Source organism: Mesoplodon densirostris, chromosome 4 (assembly GCF_025265405.1).
Source record: "Mesoplodon densirostris isolate mMesDen1 chromosome 4, mMesDen1 primary haplotype, whole genome shotgun sequence".
In the NCBI taxonomy this organism is placed as follows: Eukaryota; Metazoa; Chordata; class Mammalia; order Artiodactyla; family Ziphiidae; genus Mesoplodon; species Mesoplodon densirostris.
Genome location: NC_082664.1, coordinates 165,317,118 through 165,332,463, shown reverse-complemented (window position 1 = coordinate 165,332,463; position 15,346 = coordinate 165,317,118). Strand labels below are relative to the sequence as shown.

The following is a 15,346-nucleotide window of genomic DNA, read 5'->3' as shown; positions in this document are numbered from 1 at the left end:
TGATGAGAATTCAGCCTTGGTCTCCATTTTCTCAAAGTCTCTTCCAGTCCCAGTTCTTCCTGCTCTTAGACCTTCCTAGCTTGTACTCACTCTCTCCCCAGCACAAGCTGATGCCTCTACCTGGAACTCTGTCCCCTGACTTTCTCATGGTTGGGGCTGCTTCTCGTCATGAAGGCTAATGCCTGAGTCTCCTCCTGTCCCCTTAACTATCCCAACCCCTCTTCACACCTGTCATTCTATCATACACTCCCGTTTTGTCTTCTTCATAGCATGTAAGATCTGAAACACCCCTGTTCACCTGTTTCTTTTCTGCCTGTCTCTCCCAACTAAAAGGTCAGCTCCATGAGGGCAGGTGTTCCGTCTCATTCACTGTCTTCACCCCAGTGCCTAGAACAGCATCTGGTACATAGCAGGCACTTGCTGGATGAACGAATACAGTCATGTAAATGGAAGCCTCAATAACTTCGTACACAGTTCTGATGGCCTTTCTCCGGGCCCCCAGAAGATGGAAGTTGAGTCTCAGTATGTGTTCAGATCTGCCATAGCATTTTCTGCATTCTGAGTGTCAGGGACAAAGGATCTCTGGGGTTCTGATTTTAGAAAAAACTTTAATTCTTGGCTTCTCCAGGACAGATCAGGATTGGCTAATTAAAGAGAGTGACTTGGTCAAGGTTTGAATCAGATTCCTCCTATCAATATTTTCTATGTGTTTCTATCTCAACATTTTGTTTTATGTGTGTTTGTACCTTATTGTCATCCCACATGTCACTGTAAATCATTTAAAAACATAGATACACATGACATATTTCTGGTCTTAGAACCTGGGAATTCACCCAAATCAATTCCTGGCCTCCACACAGGCCCACACCCAAATCAAACGGAATTTCCACCCAACTATTAAAAGGTTTCAGGGGAAATCACTTCCCTTCAAACTCATTCCAGTGTCTCTCAATCTTTTTATTCCTCCCTCAAGGGAAATGAAGGCAGCTGTGATCACGTGCCAGGCTCAAATGCTTAAGACAAGCGATCAGGTTGACAAGTGGGAAAACACACATGCGCAGTCCTTACCGACATAGCCTGGGGTCCCACAGGCTGTGGACATCACGTCTCCTTTGCCCTCCATTTTGGACAATCCAAAGTCACTGATCATGATTTTGGACTCCTCATCCTGACTGTAGTACAATAGGTTCTCAGGCTAAAAAGAAATGTAAAAAAAAAAAAAAAAAAAAAAATTACAATCTGTTTTAAAAGCTGGGTTAATTGTGGGAGCCTCACCAAACCACCAAAACTTAATGACAGTGGAAGAACAGACTTGACCTTTAGACACAGTAAATGCCTTAAGAAAAGCAGTGTTTAGTGAAAACAATGCAGGGAGCCTTATATAGTATTGGGCATTTACAGATTTTCAATAAACGTGAGTCCCTTTCCCTTATTAGTATTTTCTCTACTTAAGAACAATGAACCATATATTGAGGCAACTAGAAAGCAGATGCCTCTCAGACTTGTCAATTCATTTCTTGGGTTAGGGGCACGGAGATTCCCAGAAAGAAAACTGTCTTTGCAGGTGCTATTCGGTTTCTTTTTTCTGACCCTTGTCAGCAACCTGTCTCCAACCTAAGGGTCTCTCTCCCCGCCCTAAGGGACGTCCCGTGTCCATAGCTTGGGCACATGCACTGCACTTCCCCCTTTCCTGGGCCAGCTAATATCCGAGTGCTCCGCTCCCTGGGAAACAGGGGTAGGTCATCACGGAATGAATCGGAGGTGGAAGATCTAGAGCTTTCTAGCCATGTGTCCTTAAAAGCTCTGTTTCTGTAGAAGATGGGTCAAGATGGTTCCTCATTTGCTTCCCTGACTGTAAAATGTCAGAGCTCAGGCAGCAGTAATGCACAACATGCAGCAAAGGTTCGATTACAGCTCCCGTTTCCACTCTAAGTCTGTATATCAGTGGCACCTCCGTGGTGTCTACATGGGAGGGGCTTAAGGATGGCAATCCTGGGGTAAACCAGGAGATAGCAAAGTTTCGTTTGTATGACATCTTGTGGAAAATTGGGGAATCTGGATGCTTCTGGCAAAAAATGGGGGCGGGGCTTATGGAGATGGAGGGAGATGTTGAGCAAGCATCCCCCCACCCTTGCTGTCTCTCACAGTGATTTTCCATCCATGACCCCTCACTCTGCTCAACGGCTATACATCCCCATGTGTCCTTGCCACATGTGCAGTGGAGCCCAATTCTCTCCCCTAATGCAATGCCCCTCTTGCAGGAGTCTTGAATAAAGCCTTCCTTACCATTTTCTAAGGGGGAAATAAACATTGCCCATCTAGGAAATGGCTTACCTGCTTAGAAATGATTTCTAGTAAGTACACCACATCACATCTCTACGGTCACTAAACTAACTTGTTCAGGAAGAGCTAGCTGCCTGCTGTGGCCTGGAAGCACAGAACCGGCATTTGGTGAGGGCACAAGAGAGCAGAGAAGGCACGGCTGCCTGGCACAGAGGCGCCAGGTCACCTTACCTTGCCCTTACCTGGCCCTCTGAAGGACCTGCAAGTCCTGAAGATGAACTATTTGTGCTCACAGCCCATTTCACCCATCAGGAGGCCAGCAAAGGCTGTAAGAAGTCCATCAACGTCCTCAAATACCCTTGTCTAGAAGTTCTCCAAGTGTGGTTCCCAGGCCAACATCAGCATCACCTGTAAACCCCTTAGAAATGCAAGTTCCCGGGCCCTGATTCAGACCTGCAGGATCAGAACCTCTGGGGTAGAGCCAGCAATCTGTGTTTTTACAAGCCATCCAGACAATTCTGATGTAAGCTAACATTTGGGAGCCACTACCCTAGTCAGTGGAAAATGATTAACATGGAGAAAAGAAAACACTTCACAGTGAATTCCTATGAAAGGAAAAGCCACACCATTTTATACCTTGACAGCCAGTACCAGATAATGGCCAGATGTTAACATTCTGTTTCAACACATGTTTACCATTTATTCCTTAAATTGATTTAGATTGCCCGTAGTTGTGTATAGCATGGCTTCAGTACAATATAATCCCTGTGTTTCTGATAGGAGTGGTGAGTATGTGTGCTGGGGTGAAATTTCTATCTTGACTGGTGCCGTGAGTTCTGGGGGCTGGACCTATAACTGCTGTAGAATGAAGCCACTTTATAGCCTCGGGTCAACAGCACAGATTTTTTTCTGTTCCTCAAATTGATATGTTCGATACCTACCCTTGGTACTATGATACCTACCCTTCGGCATCCACAGAGACCCTTGGGCCAAGGTGACCAAGGCCCAGATCTTCAATGCTATTGGTGAAGGGTGAGTATTTCAAAACCTCATAGGGATGGAACCAACAGGACATTGGGAGAAGGCTGTAACTGTATGTCATTTAACCCATGTTTCTGGATAACCTTTTATTTCCTTTCTCCCTCACCTCACACCCTCTATCTACTGCTCCCTTTCTTTCATATGGTGGGTTGCACTGAAACAGGGCTGGAATTGGGAAAAGACTGGAGAACTGCACTGGGCAATCTTCATGGCATCCATGTCTTGAACAAAATTACCCTTTAGATAAGCCTGAAGCAATACACAGCCTACCTCCCCATGGCCCTTTCGCTGTATAGTGGTTATTAAATGTCCCAAACAATGGCCAGCCCCATTGATCTTCATCATCTTTCAATCTACTTCTGGGTCCCAAAGACCCCGACAACTAAGAGTACATAAAGCCCACCATTCATTCCACCCATACCTACATCAAGGCAACCTCATCCCTCCTCTGGAGCCAATCTGCTCCGACAGGTGCACTGTGGGTTGGAAAGCAACTGGAGGGTGTTGCTAAGCGACAGCCTCACCTTGAGGTCCCTGTGGACAATGCCCATTCTATGGAGATAGTAGACAGCATCCAAGACCTGGCGGATCAGAGTGCTGGCATCTTTCTCTGTGTAAAATCCCTTCTCCACTATCCGGTCAAACAGCTCTCCACCAGATACACTGTTAAAAAAAAAAAAAAGAGAGAGAGAGAACAAATCAGTATAAGTTAAAAAAGACATGTTAAATTTTTCCATGAAAACTACCAATAAGACCTTTCAATATGGTGAAAGACCCACACTTTATTTCAAAAATTAATCCATTTTCAGATTTAAATGTTGCCCCCTTATTCCCCAGAAGCTATAGCAGGGCAGTGTTTCTATGTCATGATGGTACAGATGGTCCAGGATGAAATAAAGTAAATAAAAATAAACCAGGATCCATGGACTAGCCAGGCCTGAGAAGTTTCTCTTGGCCTTTGCCTCCATCCTGCTGGGACAGCATTAACTCAGAATAACCTTCCAGAATATCAGCATCATCAGTTATAGGGTGATGACACTGGATAAGATGCCTCCTTTGCATGCGAGTATAGCCTTAAAGATTTGGGCGATGGGTGGGGTGCTGTGGGCAAAGCAGGAAGCAGCCAACAGGACGTCCGGGTTCTTGACCCAGTTCTGCTCCTAAGATGCTGAGAGGATGGGCACTCCTGGAATCTTTGCACCTCAGTCTTTTTATCTGTAAAATGAGGTAGTTAATCTAGTCAACCACTCCCTGAGAGGCATCAGAGCCTCAAAGCCACTTGTGATTTACAAAAAGAGATAGAAGAACAACACTCCATTACATTGTTTTACTTTGGTTTTTGTTGAGAATATTTCATTTCAATTTCTTTGAATTTCAGATTGCATTACCTTTTTTTTTTTGTATTTATCAAAAGGGGACCTAGGTTGCTAAAGGTTAAAAAGCCTTGGTGGACAGAGACCCTTTTAGCATTGAGATTTGATGTTGCTCTGAGCTGAACAAAGTAACAGAACTGTAAAATCCTGAATAGAAACAATTCAGCTGATACCTTTGCCTTCAAATTCTTGGAGTACAGACTTCTCTAAGAAAAACAATGCTTTGGGCAAATAATTAAGCCATCCCTTGAAATTAGCTTCAAGGGATATATCAGCACTATTTTAATAAAAGAGAAAAAATTTTTCCAAAAACAAAATGAAAAAGGTTTATGTGAAATATTAAGATCATAAAAGTTTCATAAACAACTTTTACATCTTTAAAAGACAGGCCCCAGCAGTAACACACACACATACACTAACACACAAAGCTATGATTCATTTTCTTCAAGTCAAGGCAATTAATGTTCAATAACTGAGCCACTGAAATGTTCTTTTAAAAAAAACGAATAAAACACAATTGCAGCTATAAAAGCCCTATGTATTAGAGTCTTTCCCATTACATATAATCATTCCAAGCCATACTGCGTTTGCATAATGTCTCATTTCCAAAGCAAACTGAGCAATCTAGATAAAAGAAGAAGGATGCTCAGGAGAAATAAAAAGCAATTCAAAGAGTGAAAAGAAATACAAAAAGGGGAGCAACTACATCCTGATGACCATGTTGTCTGTATTAACCATCCTTAGGTAAGCCCAGATCCCAAAACATTCCCTCTCAGCGACTCACATCAAGTTCTCGCCACTCTTCATTTTTCTGGAACCTTCTTCCAACGATTTCGATGGAAGAACTTTGCAGAGCTTGAGGATGTATTACAGGAGATGCACAGTTGACAGGGGTAGGGAGAACCTGCGTGCATTCACTTGGAGGCATTCACTTCACTGAATCATTTATTCAATCATTCATTCCACGTGTACTGGGCGCCCATTAGGTGCCAGCCACCCTGTGTAGCTGGTGCCAATCAAGGCGGCATTAGCTGCGCCGGAGGAAAACCCTGTCTTGATTGTGCCCCTCCTCATTCCCTACATCAGCCCACCTTCAATAATGGCACTGCTTACTAGTGTTCCAGTGCTTTCTTACCGCTGGGCTGCCTGCTACTCACACCCTCTGCAAGGTGCTGGAAGCCCTCGAGCAACAATGCTCACCCCTGGGACTTCCCTGGTGGTCTAGCAGTTACGACTCCACATTCCCCATGCAGGAGCAATCCCTGGTACATCCCTGGTCAGGGAACTAGATCCTGCATGCCACAACTAAGACCCGGCACAGCCAAATAAATAAATAAATAAATAAAGCTCACCCCTTCCTCCACCTCCCACCCTTAGCACTCGATGACCTGCACTTTGCCAGATCCCCTCCCTCCCTCCTGCTTCCCATTCTCTCAAAGTCCACCTCTCTGCAATGTGATATAAGGTATTAACAGCCATTGAATAATATTTTCACTGTGATAGGTCAGCAATGCAACAAGAATTGAAGCATTAGAGCTGAAGTTTAAGATACTCCTGTCACATGTGGTGTCAGGATCTCAATTTTCTGCACATTTAGTATTTCACTTCTTAAATTTCAAACTGCACCAGGGATTTATTTTTCTGAACATTGCTCAGAAAGAATGCGATTTCCTTGGAAACCAAGGAACAGGGGGAAAGTTTAAAAAACTTGCCAATAAAACATGTAACAATACTGATAAAAATACCTTAAAGTGTGTAAATCACTTTATAGTTTCCAGAAATCTCCTTAAGCACACATTTCAAAAGGCCATTCTTACAGGCTGAATGTTTGTGCGTCCTGTCCCCCAATTCATATGTTGAAGCTCTAACTGTACCCCTCCCCCAAAACTGTGTGATGGTATTTGGAGGTGGGAATTTACGGAGGTAATTAGGTTTAGTTGAGGTCATGAGGGTGGGGCTCTGATGATGGAATTAGTGTCTCCATGAGAAGAATAAGGGACACCAGAGAGTTTTCTTTCTCTAAGCCATGTGAGGACCTAGTGAGAAGGCAGCCATCTGTAAGCCAGGAACAGAGGCCTAACAGGAACCAAATGTGCCAGCACCTTGATCTTAGACATCCCAGACTCCAGAACTGTGAGAAATACATCTCTGTCCTTTAAGCTGCCCAGTCGCTGGTATTTTGTTATGACAGCCTGAGCTAAGACACCCAATCATTTTCAAAATCACTTGTGAACAACCAGAATCCCAGAATCACTGATAAGGAAATAAATTTAGAATTGTGGCAAGGGGCGTGTCTCATTTTCAGGCTGGCAGGACACGTGAAGGTTGGGGTGGTGGGCTGCTGAGCTGACAGGTTGTTTGCTTGAGTCAATATCCTTCTACGGCAAGCTTCCAATGTGTGCGGTTTAAAGGTCCTCCTTAGAAATGGAGTTCCCCAATGAAAACACGCAAAGCATCAGAATGTAGTTGGAAGGATCAGGGGTCAGGTGATTGGAGAAAAGGAATAGGACCATAATAACAGGTCAATAAATAAAATTACTTAATGGCAGCTATGGGAGAGAGGTTCAGCTTTAGGGGGATGTAGCTATATAGAAGGAAACTGGCTACCAAAGACTAAGGGAGCAGAAGACAGGAATATGGTTTGAAAAATTCTCTCCTCTCACTTTGAACTTGGACATTTATTTAGTATTCTATTCTGCCTTAGTATTCTATTCTGCCTTTGCAGTGAACTTGGGTTTGCTCAGTGTCTGATCTTCCTTGCCTATTACACTGCACTGCTATCACTGTATGTGAATCTTAACTATGCCAAAACCAAATAGTTGGATGTAATGATCTCAATAAAATTTGTTTACTTGCAGAATTTTAAGTAATGCAAATCTCTTCAAATTAAAAAATAGTCAAGAAACAGAATTTCAAAGTTGCTGGATCAAGTAAACTAAGTTTTGATTCTATACTGTAATATATTCTGTAATGTACTATTATATACAACTTTGTTAGTATACCATGCATCCACTGTTAATACTGGGCAAACCATGTTGTTTTTTACATGCACTTGAACTTCTCCATCTGATTTTGGTAGATATTTTCCTCTTATTTTAAGATTTACTGCTAATTATAGTCTAAAATGTTTTATATCTTACATCACCCACACGTTCATTCAAAAATGGTACTTGTGCTAATGCTGAAAAATGGGCTCCAAAAATCTATTACTCTAGAAGTTAGATTTAATAAAATATGAAGAAGGCCAATGGAAACCAGAATATGTCACCCCCAAATATGCCTCTTCGACATAAAATTATTTTGAACTGAAGGCAGTTAAGAAGCAAGTAAATGTAAAAGAAGCTCCTACTTTTCTGTCTGAAGGCAGGAAATAAATTCTCCTTTCACTGGAGACAGACTCTTATCAGCCCAGAGTGAAACTGGCAAGCAAACCATGTTCAACTACCCCTTATCATCTTCGTTACACGTCTTCACCATTTACTACCCCTATTACAAACTCCTTTGTCTTGTCCATTCTTCACAAATTTATTGCTTGCCTAAAAGGTATAAAAGCTTCCTGCTCTGGTCACTTCTTGAGGCCTTCATTCCCTTGTGAAGCCTCCTGTGGCTATGTAAAAATTCAATAAAATGTGTTTGCTTTTTTTCCTATTCATCTGTCTTTGTGAGTTTCATCTTCAGATCCCTGGTGAGGGTTAAAGAAAAAAACTTCTTCCTTCCCAAAAAGTCCAAATAGTATAGTGCTGTGCTATTAATATTAGAGACAGGAGTCTGAGAAGTATTAGTGCTGATACTGGGGATGATAAAAGGCAGTGTTACAGCAGATATGCCCTGAAATTCACAAGAATGTCAGATAACTAGGCAGCGCCAGTGTTAAAGACCCGGGAGACTTGGCTACAAGAGCCACATGGCTTAATGTGCCCCAGAGCAAGGCTGGTTATAAATGCGTGTTTTCTAAGAACCATTTCCCCTATTCAATCCTAAGGGGAAGGTAGTCCTGAAACATACAGGTTGTGATTGAGAGGCTGCAAACAAAGCATTTTTCAACTGTGAAACCCCAAGGCCCAGATGACAGAAATTTTTTTTTCACCTAGCCTGGAGAAAGATAAAGACCATAAGTCTTTGCCTCTATCGAATCCCAACTTGGCAGCCCCTGGAACTTCCTTCCTCCCATGCAGGGCATCCGCTGTCTCTCTGTCCCCTGATCCTCACGACGTCATGTGTCTTTGGTGCCCTCACTCTCTGCTCCTGGGGGGACTCTCTCACCCACTCTGGGATGATTAAGGGTTTATTTCATGAAAACTTTGTCCTCAATATTTCCCTCCTTCAACAAATCCCACTTTAATAATCAAAATATCTTTATTCTCAGAATTCAGTTTCGCAACATCTTCCCAGCCTCCATCTGTTCAGAAATTTCCAAAACACAAACACATGCCTCACCGTGGAATGGGGCAGAGAAATGTAACCCCTTGTGTGCCACTGCATTTTGATTCTGGCTCTTTTCCCTTCTCAGTGTCTGGGTGTTGTGGACTGAATTGTGTCCCCCAGCCCCCAATTTTTTAATGTTGAAATCCTAACAGCCGCCCACCCCCACCCCCCACCCCCACCCCGCCCTGGCCAAAGTACAACTCAGAATGTGACTGTACTTGGAGATGGGGCCTTTAAAGAGGTAATTAAAGTTAAATGAGGTCATACAGGTCTAATGAGAGAAGACACCAGGGATGAACACAGAGGCTGGACCCTGTGAGGACACAGTGAGAAGGCACGCCAAGGAGAGAGGCTCCAGGAGAAGCCAAACCTGCCGACACTCTGATCTTGGACTTCCAGTCTCTAGAATGCTGAGGAAATAATTTCTGTTGTTTCAAGTCACCCAGTGCGTGGTATTTTGTGATGGCAGCCCAAGCAGACTAATACACTGGGCAACTAAAGGACAGTCCATATTTGTGTACTGTATCTTTGAATGTATACTGTCTTTATAGTTTTTTCAAGGTTTATTAGGGGAAAACATTTTTGCTACTTTACTTGCATTGTATGCTTTTTTATTCACCTAATCAAATAGTCTTGCATCAAGTGCTAAAATATGCTATCCCTGTTTCCAAGGGGTACACAGTCCAGTGTGTATGGGGGGCAGGTGACTGAGATACACAGACAAGAAAAACACAGTACAGATGGTTCTGATGTTGAAGGGAGAGGGAGTGAAGGTGTTTTGGAAGACGACAGAAGGCCAGGGGACAGGGCAGGAAAAAGTGAATCGGAGCTGCCTTAAAGGAGGAGCAGTATTTAGTCAAGTGGAGAAAAGTCCAGTGGGCAGGCAGAGCCCAGTCATTTGAACGATCATGAAAGGAGTTTTTGCTGAATTAATTTTCAGGGAAATAGAATCAATGAAAGAAGCATTAAGTGAGCACCTTCTATAAGCCCACCACGTGGCATGCAGTTAGTCTCTATTTGGGGAGCTACAAACTAAGTTCAAGTTGACCCTCAAGACCACTAGCAACTAATGACTTGCCAGGCTGTGATCCAGGCTGGTTGACCACAGGACATCGTAGATGGGAGAAATCTGTGGTTAGAGAAGGTTCCTGAAGGAGGTATCTGAACTTCCTTTGTGTCCTCAGTCTAGCACAGCACTCACTGAATGGCAGAAAAGTGCTGGCTGATTCCTGAAGGAAGGCGTTAGGAGGAAGATCATGACAGGCAGGGAGAAGAGGGAGACGCAGGAACGGACAAGATATGCAAAGAAGCCGGACTTATCTGGAAGATGTGACTGGTGAGGATGAGTCAAATCACGAAGGATTCTGGAAACCACGCAGCAGAGACTGGATGGGCTGCATTGGACCGCACTTAATTCTAAGCTGCTTGTGATCTAAGGCAACCCACTTCTGAGAGAGATGCTACTGAGTGTGACCATCTGTGTATGTGGGCATGGAGGGGAGGGATATCTTGGAACCAAAGTCCTTTTGCAGGGTGTGTACCCTGTCCTCCAAAGCAGGTCTGTCCCTGCCATCCTGGAGGCCTACTGCTTTTACGGTCTCGGTCCTGCAGGCTTCCTACCACCTTTAGATGTGCTCACAAGAGCACATCTAAAATCCATTCCTCTGACTCCATGTCAACCAGCTCTGCAGTGTGCACTGATCTTCCATCCATCCAGGAAACAACTTTCACTGCCTTTGGTGGGGCCTCAGTGATTCCTAACAATCATCTCTCCCTGTTTTCCAACTATGTCCCCCCTCCAGCTCCCATCCAGCTGCCCCTCAAGGCTGGCCAGGAAAAATGTGGTTACAGACAAAACAATGGGTAAGAAAGAACTGAAGGTGTTTTAATTTTGTATATGAAACGTGCTTGCTGAGACTCTGATAGAGAAATTCTACTTTTGCATTACTCAAGAAAACGATGAAAAGGTTTGTTGAAAAAAATTATTAGCATGCTCAAGATTAAAACAGTTAATCTCTTCCATCACCTGTCCACATTCCAAAAAAAGATAAGTTAATTACAAAATTATTTTTATGGGCCCAGCACGCTTCCACTGCACTGCTCTGCTACAAATCATTTTTAGATTTTTGTATTCTAAGAGGGCAAAGCGTGTCTTATCCATATTGAATCCCCAGGATTTATGACTTATATTCTAGTGAAGAAGGAAGGGAAAGGAAATAAATGAACAAATAGGTAAACGTGAAACATTCAGAGAGTTCAAAACGCTGAGGGGAGATAGAAACAAGCCTGAGATGAGTATGTGGTGGAGCCACTTTTATGTGGGCTCTGAGATAGCCCCACTGGATGACAGGGAAGAGCCAGCCCAGCGATGATCGGGGAGAGCTTCTGGGCAAAGGGGTGAGCCTGTCCTAAGGCCCTTAGGACAGCACAGGTCTTTCTTAGGGTATTTGGGGACCAAAAGCAAAGTCATGGTGACTGGAATCTGGTGGGCAGAGTAGAGTGGTTGAGAAAGACGAAGGCTCAGGTCATGCAGGGAAATGTGTTATGGGTTGAATGTTTATGTTCCCCACCCACCCCCACCAAATTCATATGTTGACCTACCCACAAAGTGATGGTGTTAGGAGGTGGAGCTTTTGGGAGGTAATCAGGCCATGAGGGTGGAGCCCTCATGAACGGGATTAGTGCCCTCATCAGAGACCCCAGAGAACTAGCTGGCCCTACTTCCACGTGAAGACACAAGAAGTTGGCAGAACCTGGAAGACGGCTCTTACCAGAATGCAACCACGCTGGCACCCTGATCTGGGACTTCCAGGATCCAGAACTGTGAGAAACAAATTTCTTTTGTCTATAAGCCACCTGATCTATGGTACTTTGTTGTGGCAGCCCAAATAGAAAAAGAGGCCATGTAAACTAAGATTTAAACAGGGGGTTTATTCTACATCAGATGAGGTATCATTGGAGGGTTTTCAGCCAGGAGACAGGGGAACTGGTTTACAGTTTTCAAAAATCACTCTGGCTGCCTGCAGTGTGGACAATAGGTTATAGAGCAAGAGTGGAAGAAGGCAGATCATTGTGGAGCCACTGTAGTGATCCATGTGACAGAGGCTGGTGGCTCAGCTTGGGGAACACTGGAGTCTAAGAGAAGTATACAGACATGAGGTATGTTTTCAAGACACAGTAAACAAGACTAACTGATGAAGATGATATAAGGCATGCTGGAAGGAGAAGAATCAAGAACATCTCCTAGATTTTTGACTTGAGGAACAGCTAGATTATTTGAAAAGGGGGTCCCTGGTGAAAGAACAAATTTGGAGGGGTTAAAAACAACTAGGGCAGTACTGACCACCAGAACTTCCTGTGATGGTGGAAATGCTTCTTATCTGCAATCTGATGTGGTGACCACCACTCAGAGAGAGCTACGGTGCATTTGAAATGTGGCTAGTGCAACTGGAAAACTGACTTTTAAATCTTATTTAATTTTAATTAATGTATTAACTAATGTAAATAGCTCCATGGCACTACCATATTGGAGTGCATAGATCTTGAGCCTTGGGTAGGATATGGAAGTCTGAGATGCCTGTTGGATGGGGATGTCAAGCAGGTAGCCATAGATACGAGCCTGAAGGTCATGGGGAGGATTAGGGCTAGAGTTCAAAACTAGCAAGTCATCAGCATGCAGATGGTCTTCAAAGCCAAGAGGGTAGACCTGATCCCCTGGGAGAGTGTAGCTGGATAAGGGAAAGACGTCTGAGTGCTGGGGATGCCAACACTCAGATAAAGGATGAGCCAGCAAAGGAGGCGTGTGGGGCCATGGAAATCAAGGAGAAGGGTCTAGTCAACCCTGACAGATGCTGCTGAGAGATGAGGGCAGAGAAATGTCCATTGTATTTACGAAGATGAAGATCAGGGCTGGAGGTGAAGAGCTGGGAGTCATCGGCATATGAGATGGCTTCTAGACCTTGGGACTGGAGATGTCCGAATACAGGATTGGCCTATGTGAGCCTCATTTTCTCAACTATACAAGGGGGAATTATGCCTGATCTAAGAATTAAGTGAGGGGACTTCCCTGGTGGTCCAGTGGGTAAGACTCTACGCTCCCAATGCAGGGGGCCCAGTTTCGATCCCTGGTTTGGGAACTAGATCCCACATATATGCCGCAACTAAGAAGTCCACATGCCGCAGCAAAGATCCTGCATGCCAGTGCAGGCAAAATAAATAAATAAATAAATAAATTTAAAAAAAGAAAAAGAATTAAGTGAGACAATGAAGGGAAAATCCCTAGGCAGACTCCTGGTGTGCTGCAGTGTTTTGTAAACATCGGTGCCCTTCTCCCTTTTCTGCAGAGGATGGGGGCAGAAGCCAACCACTGACTGACAAGGGATCGGTGTGAAGGGAGCTGCTAGAAACGGGGAGTTGCAATGTGAGGAGGGTGACATAGGGCTTCAGGCTGAACAGGCAGGAGAGTCCCCTGCTCTCTTCTCTGCTCCGTGCAGACAGGCTGGGCTTTTTGAAGATATCCATGCACTTGATTAGGATGGAAATCTGTGACAATGTCAGCTTTCTTACGTAATCTCACAACTTTGTATTGTGACTTCTGTATTAATTAGATGCATTTCTATAACCTTCTATAATGAGGACTTGCAATGTGAGGGTCAGAACGTTTTTGACCTCTGATGGCACATTTCCTGAGATGTTCTAGGTTCATGAAATACTAATAGATGTGCCAGAGCCCCAAGCAGTGACCTTGTGGTAGAACATACACAGTATGGGCTTTATATTAACAGATGTTCTTGAATATATCAAATATAATTTTTGGAAAAATTCTGTAATGAAATGTTTGTTACATACTGGCCTTCCCACCATTAGTTCCAATGAGGAAAATTTCACTTGGCAACAATTTTTTTTCTTTTGCGATTTTCTAGTATGAAAACAATTTTGCATTCCTTGAGTAGATAACAACTGGAAGAGATTGGAGACAGCCCTGGAATAGGTCTGGAATATGGCGTGGTTACAGGTAGTCCGTAAAATTGCTAACTCCCATGTAGGGAATTGACAATTGGCTGTAAGCACAGCTTTGCCTATCTTGGGTGAGTTTGCTCAAAACTAACGGAGAACAACTACGTAATTTTACATATGCTCAGAGATTCAGAATCTGAAGACAACTTGATGGGGTCCCAATTTTATGACAAGCCTAAAAAAAAGGCGTTTAATTCCTTTGTCCAGCTTTAATTTATTATATGTATTTATATTCATTCTAGTGTTTCTCAGCCAATCTGTACTGAAAATCTTACAGCAGATGCATGGGACAGCATGTGCATTCAGGTAATGTGAGAAAGGTCTAACAGTGCCTTCAGAAAAACACAACCAAAATAAAAACGGTCTACCTATTGTTCAGACTTCATTAAGTCTGCGGAGTTCAAGTTCACTTTCTATCAACAGCATCGACAAATGTACAAGATCACAGCTGCCCACTGTAGGGTTCCCTGGCTCTGGGCCACCTTTGTACCTCTTGAATCCTCACATATTTTTATCTTTCGAATTCCCACTCATCATTTAGATCCTAGCTTGAATATCACTACTTCAGAAAAGCCTTTCCTGATCCCCAGACCAGATTAGGTCCTCCCTTCCCCCTGCCCCATTACATTCTCTCTTAGCATCTGTATTTCTGCCCAGCACTCATCAGGTAGAGTCGACGGTTGGCATATTTGTCTGTGTAATGCTTGTCCTCCTACTCTGCCCTGCCTATTCCAGACTGTGACGTCCACGGAGGCAGAGGCAATGTCAACCTCTTCACTGACACTGTTTTACCCTGGACCTGGCCAGGTACCTGGCACAGACAAAAAGCTAACCAAACAGATGTTGAATAAAGAAAGATTTTGCACACACATACACAAAAAACAAAACAGTGAGTAGGATCTGGGTGTAGCTGGGCATGGCATACACAAGCAGTCATGCGAATCCTCAAAGCACATGCCACGGAGGGCACAACAGAAGTGTTCTGAGGCCCATCTCATCCATCAACCCACCCACCCATCCAACCACAATTCTCCCAGGCACCTAAACTTGCTAGTGGTTTGCGTGCTCTACCTATGTCTCTCCAATCATATCTCCCCTTGACCTCTTCTGCTTTGCGTTTTGCTTTTTTTGCCTGGAAGAGGCACCCTCACTGAAGGATGTTCTAGGGCCCCCGATGCACCCAGTGAATGGTTCTCTCACCTGGCTGG

At 43.9% G+C, this 15,346-nt stretch overlaps 1 protein-coding gene across 2 annotated transcripts in view; it reads right to left on the bottom strand.

The window, feature by feature from the left end:
* CAMK1D (calcium/calmodulin dependent protein kinase ID) overlaps positions 1-15,346 on the bottom strand; it is a 420,150-nt gene that overhangs the window by 49,888 nt on the left and 354,916 nt on the right. For both annotated transcript variants that reach the window (XM_060095424.1, XM_060095425.1), the window contains exons 4-5: positions 3,849-3,987; positions 1,069-1,195 (exon numbers count right to left, since the gene is read on the bottom strand). In XM_060095424.1, the coding sequence (XP_059951407.1) occupies positions 1,069-1,195; positions 3,849-3,987 (266 nt within the window). The remainder of the gene's footprint in view (positions 1-1,068; positions 1,196-3,848; positions 3,988-15,346) is intronic.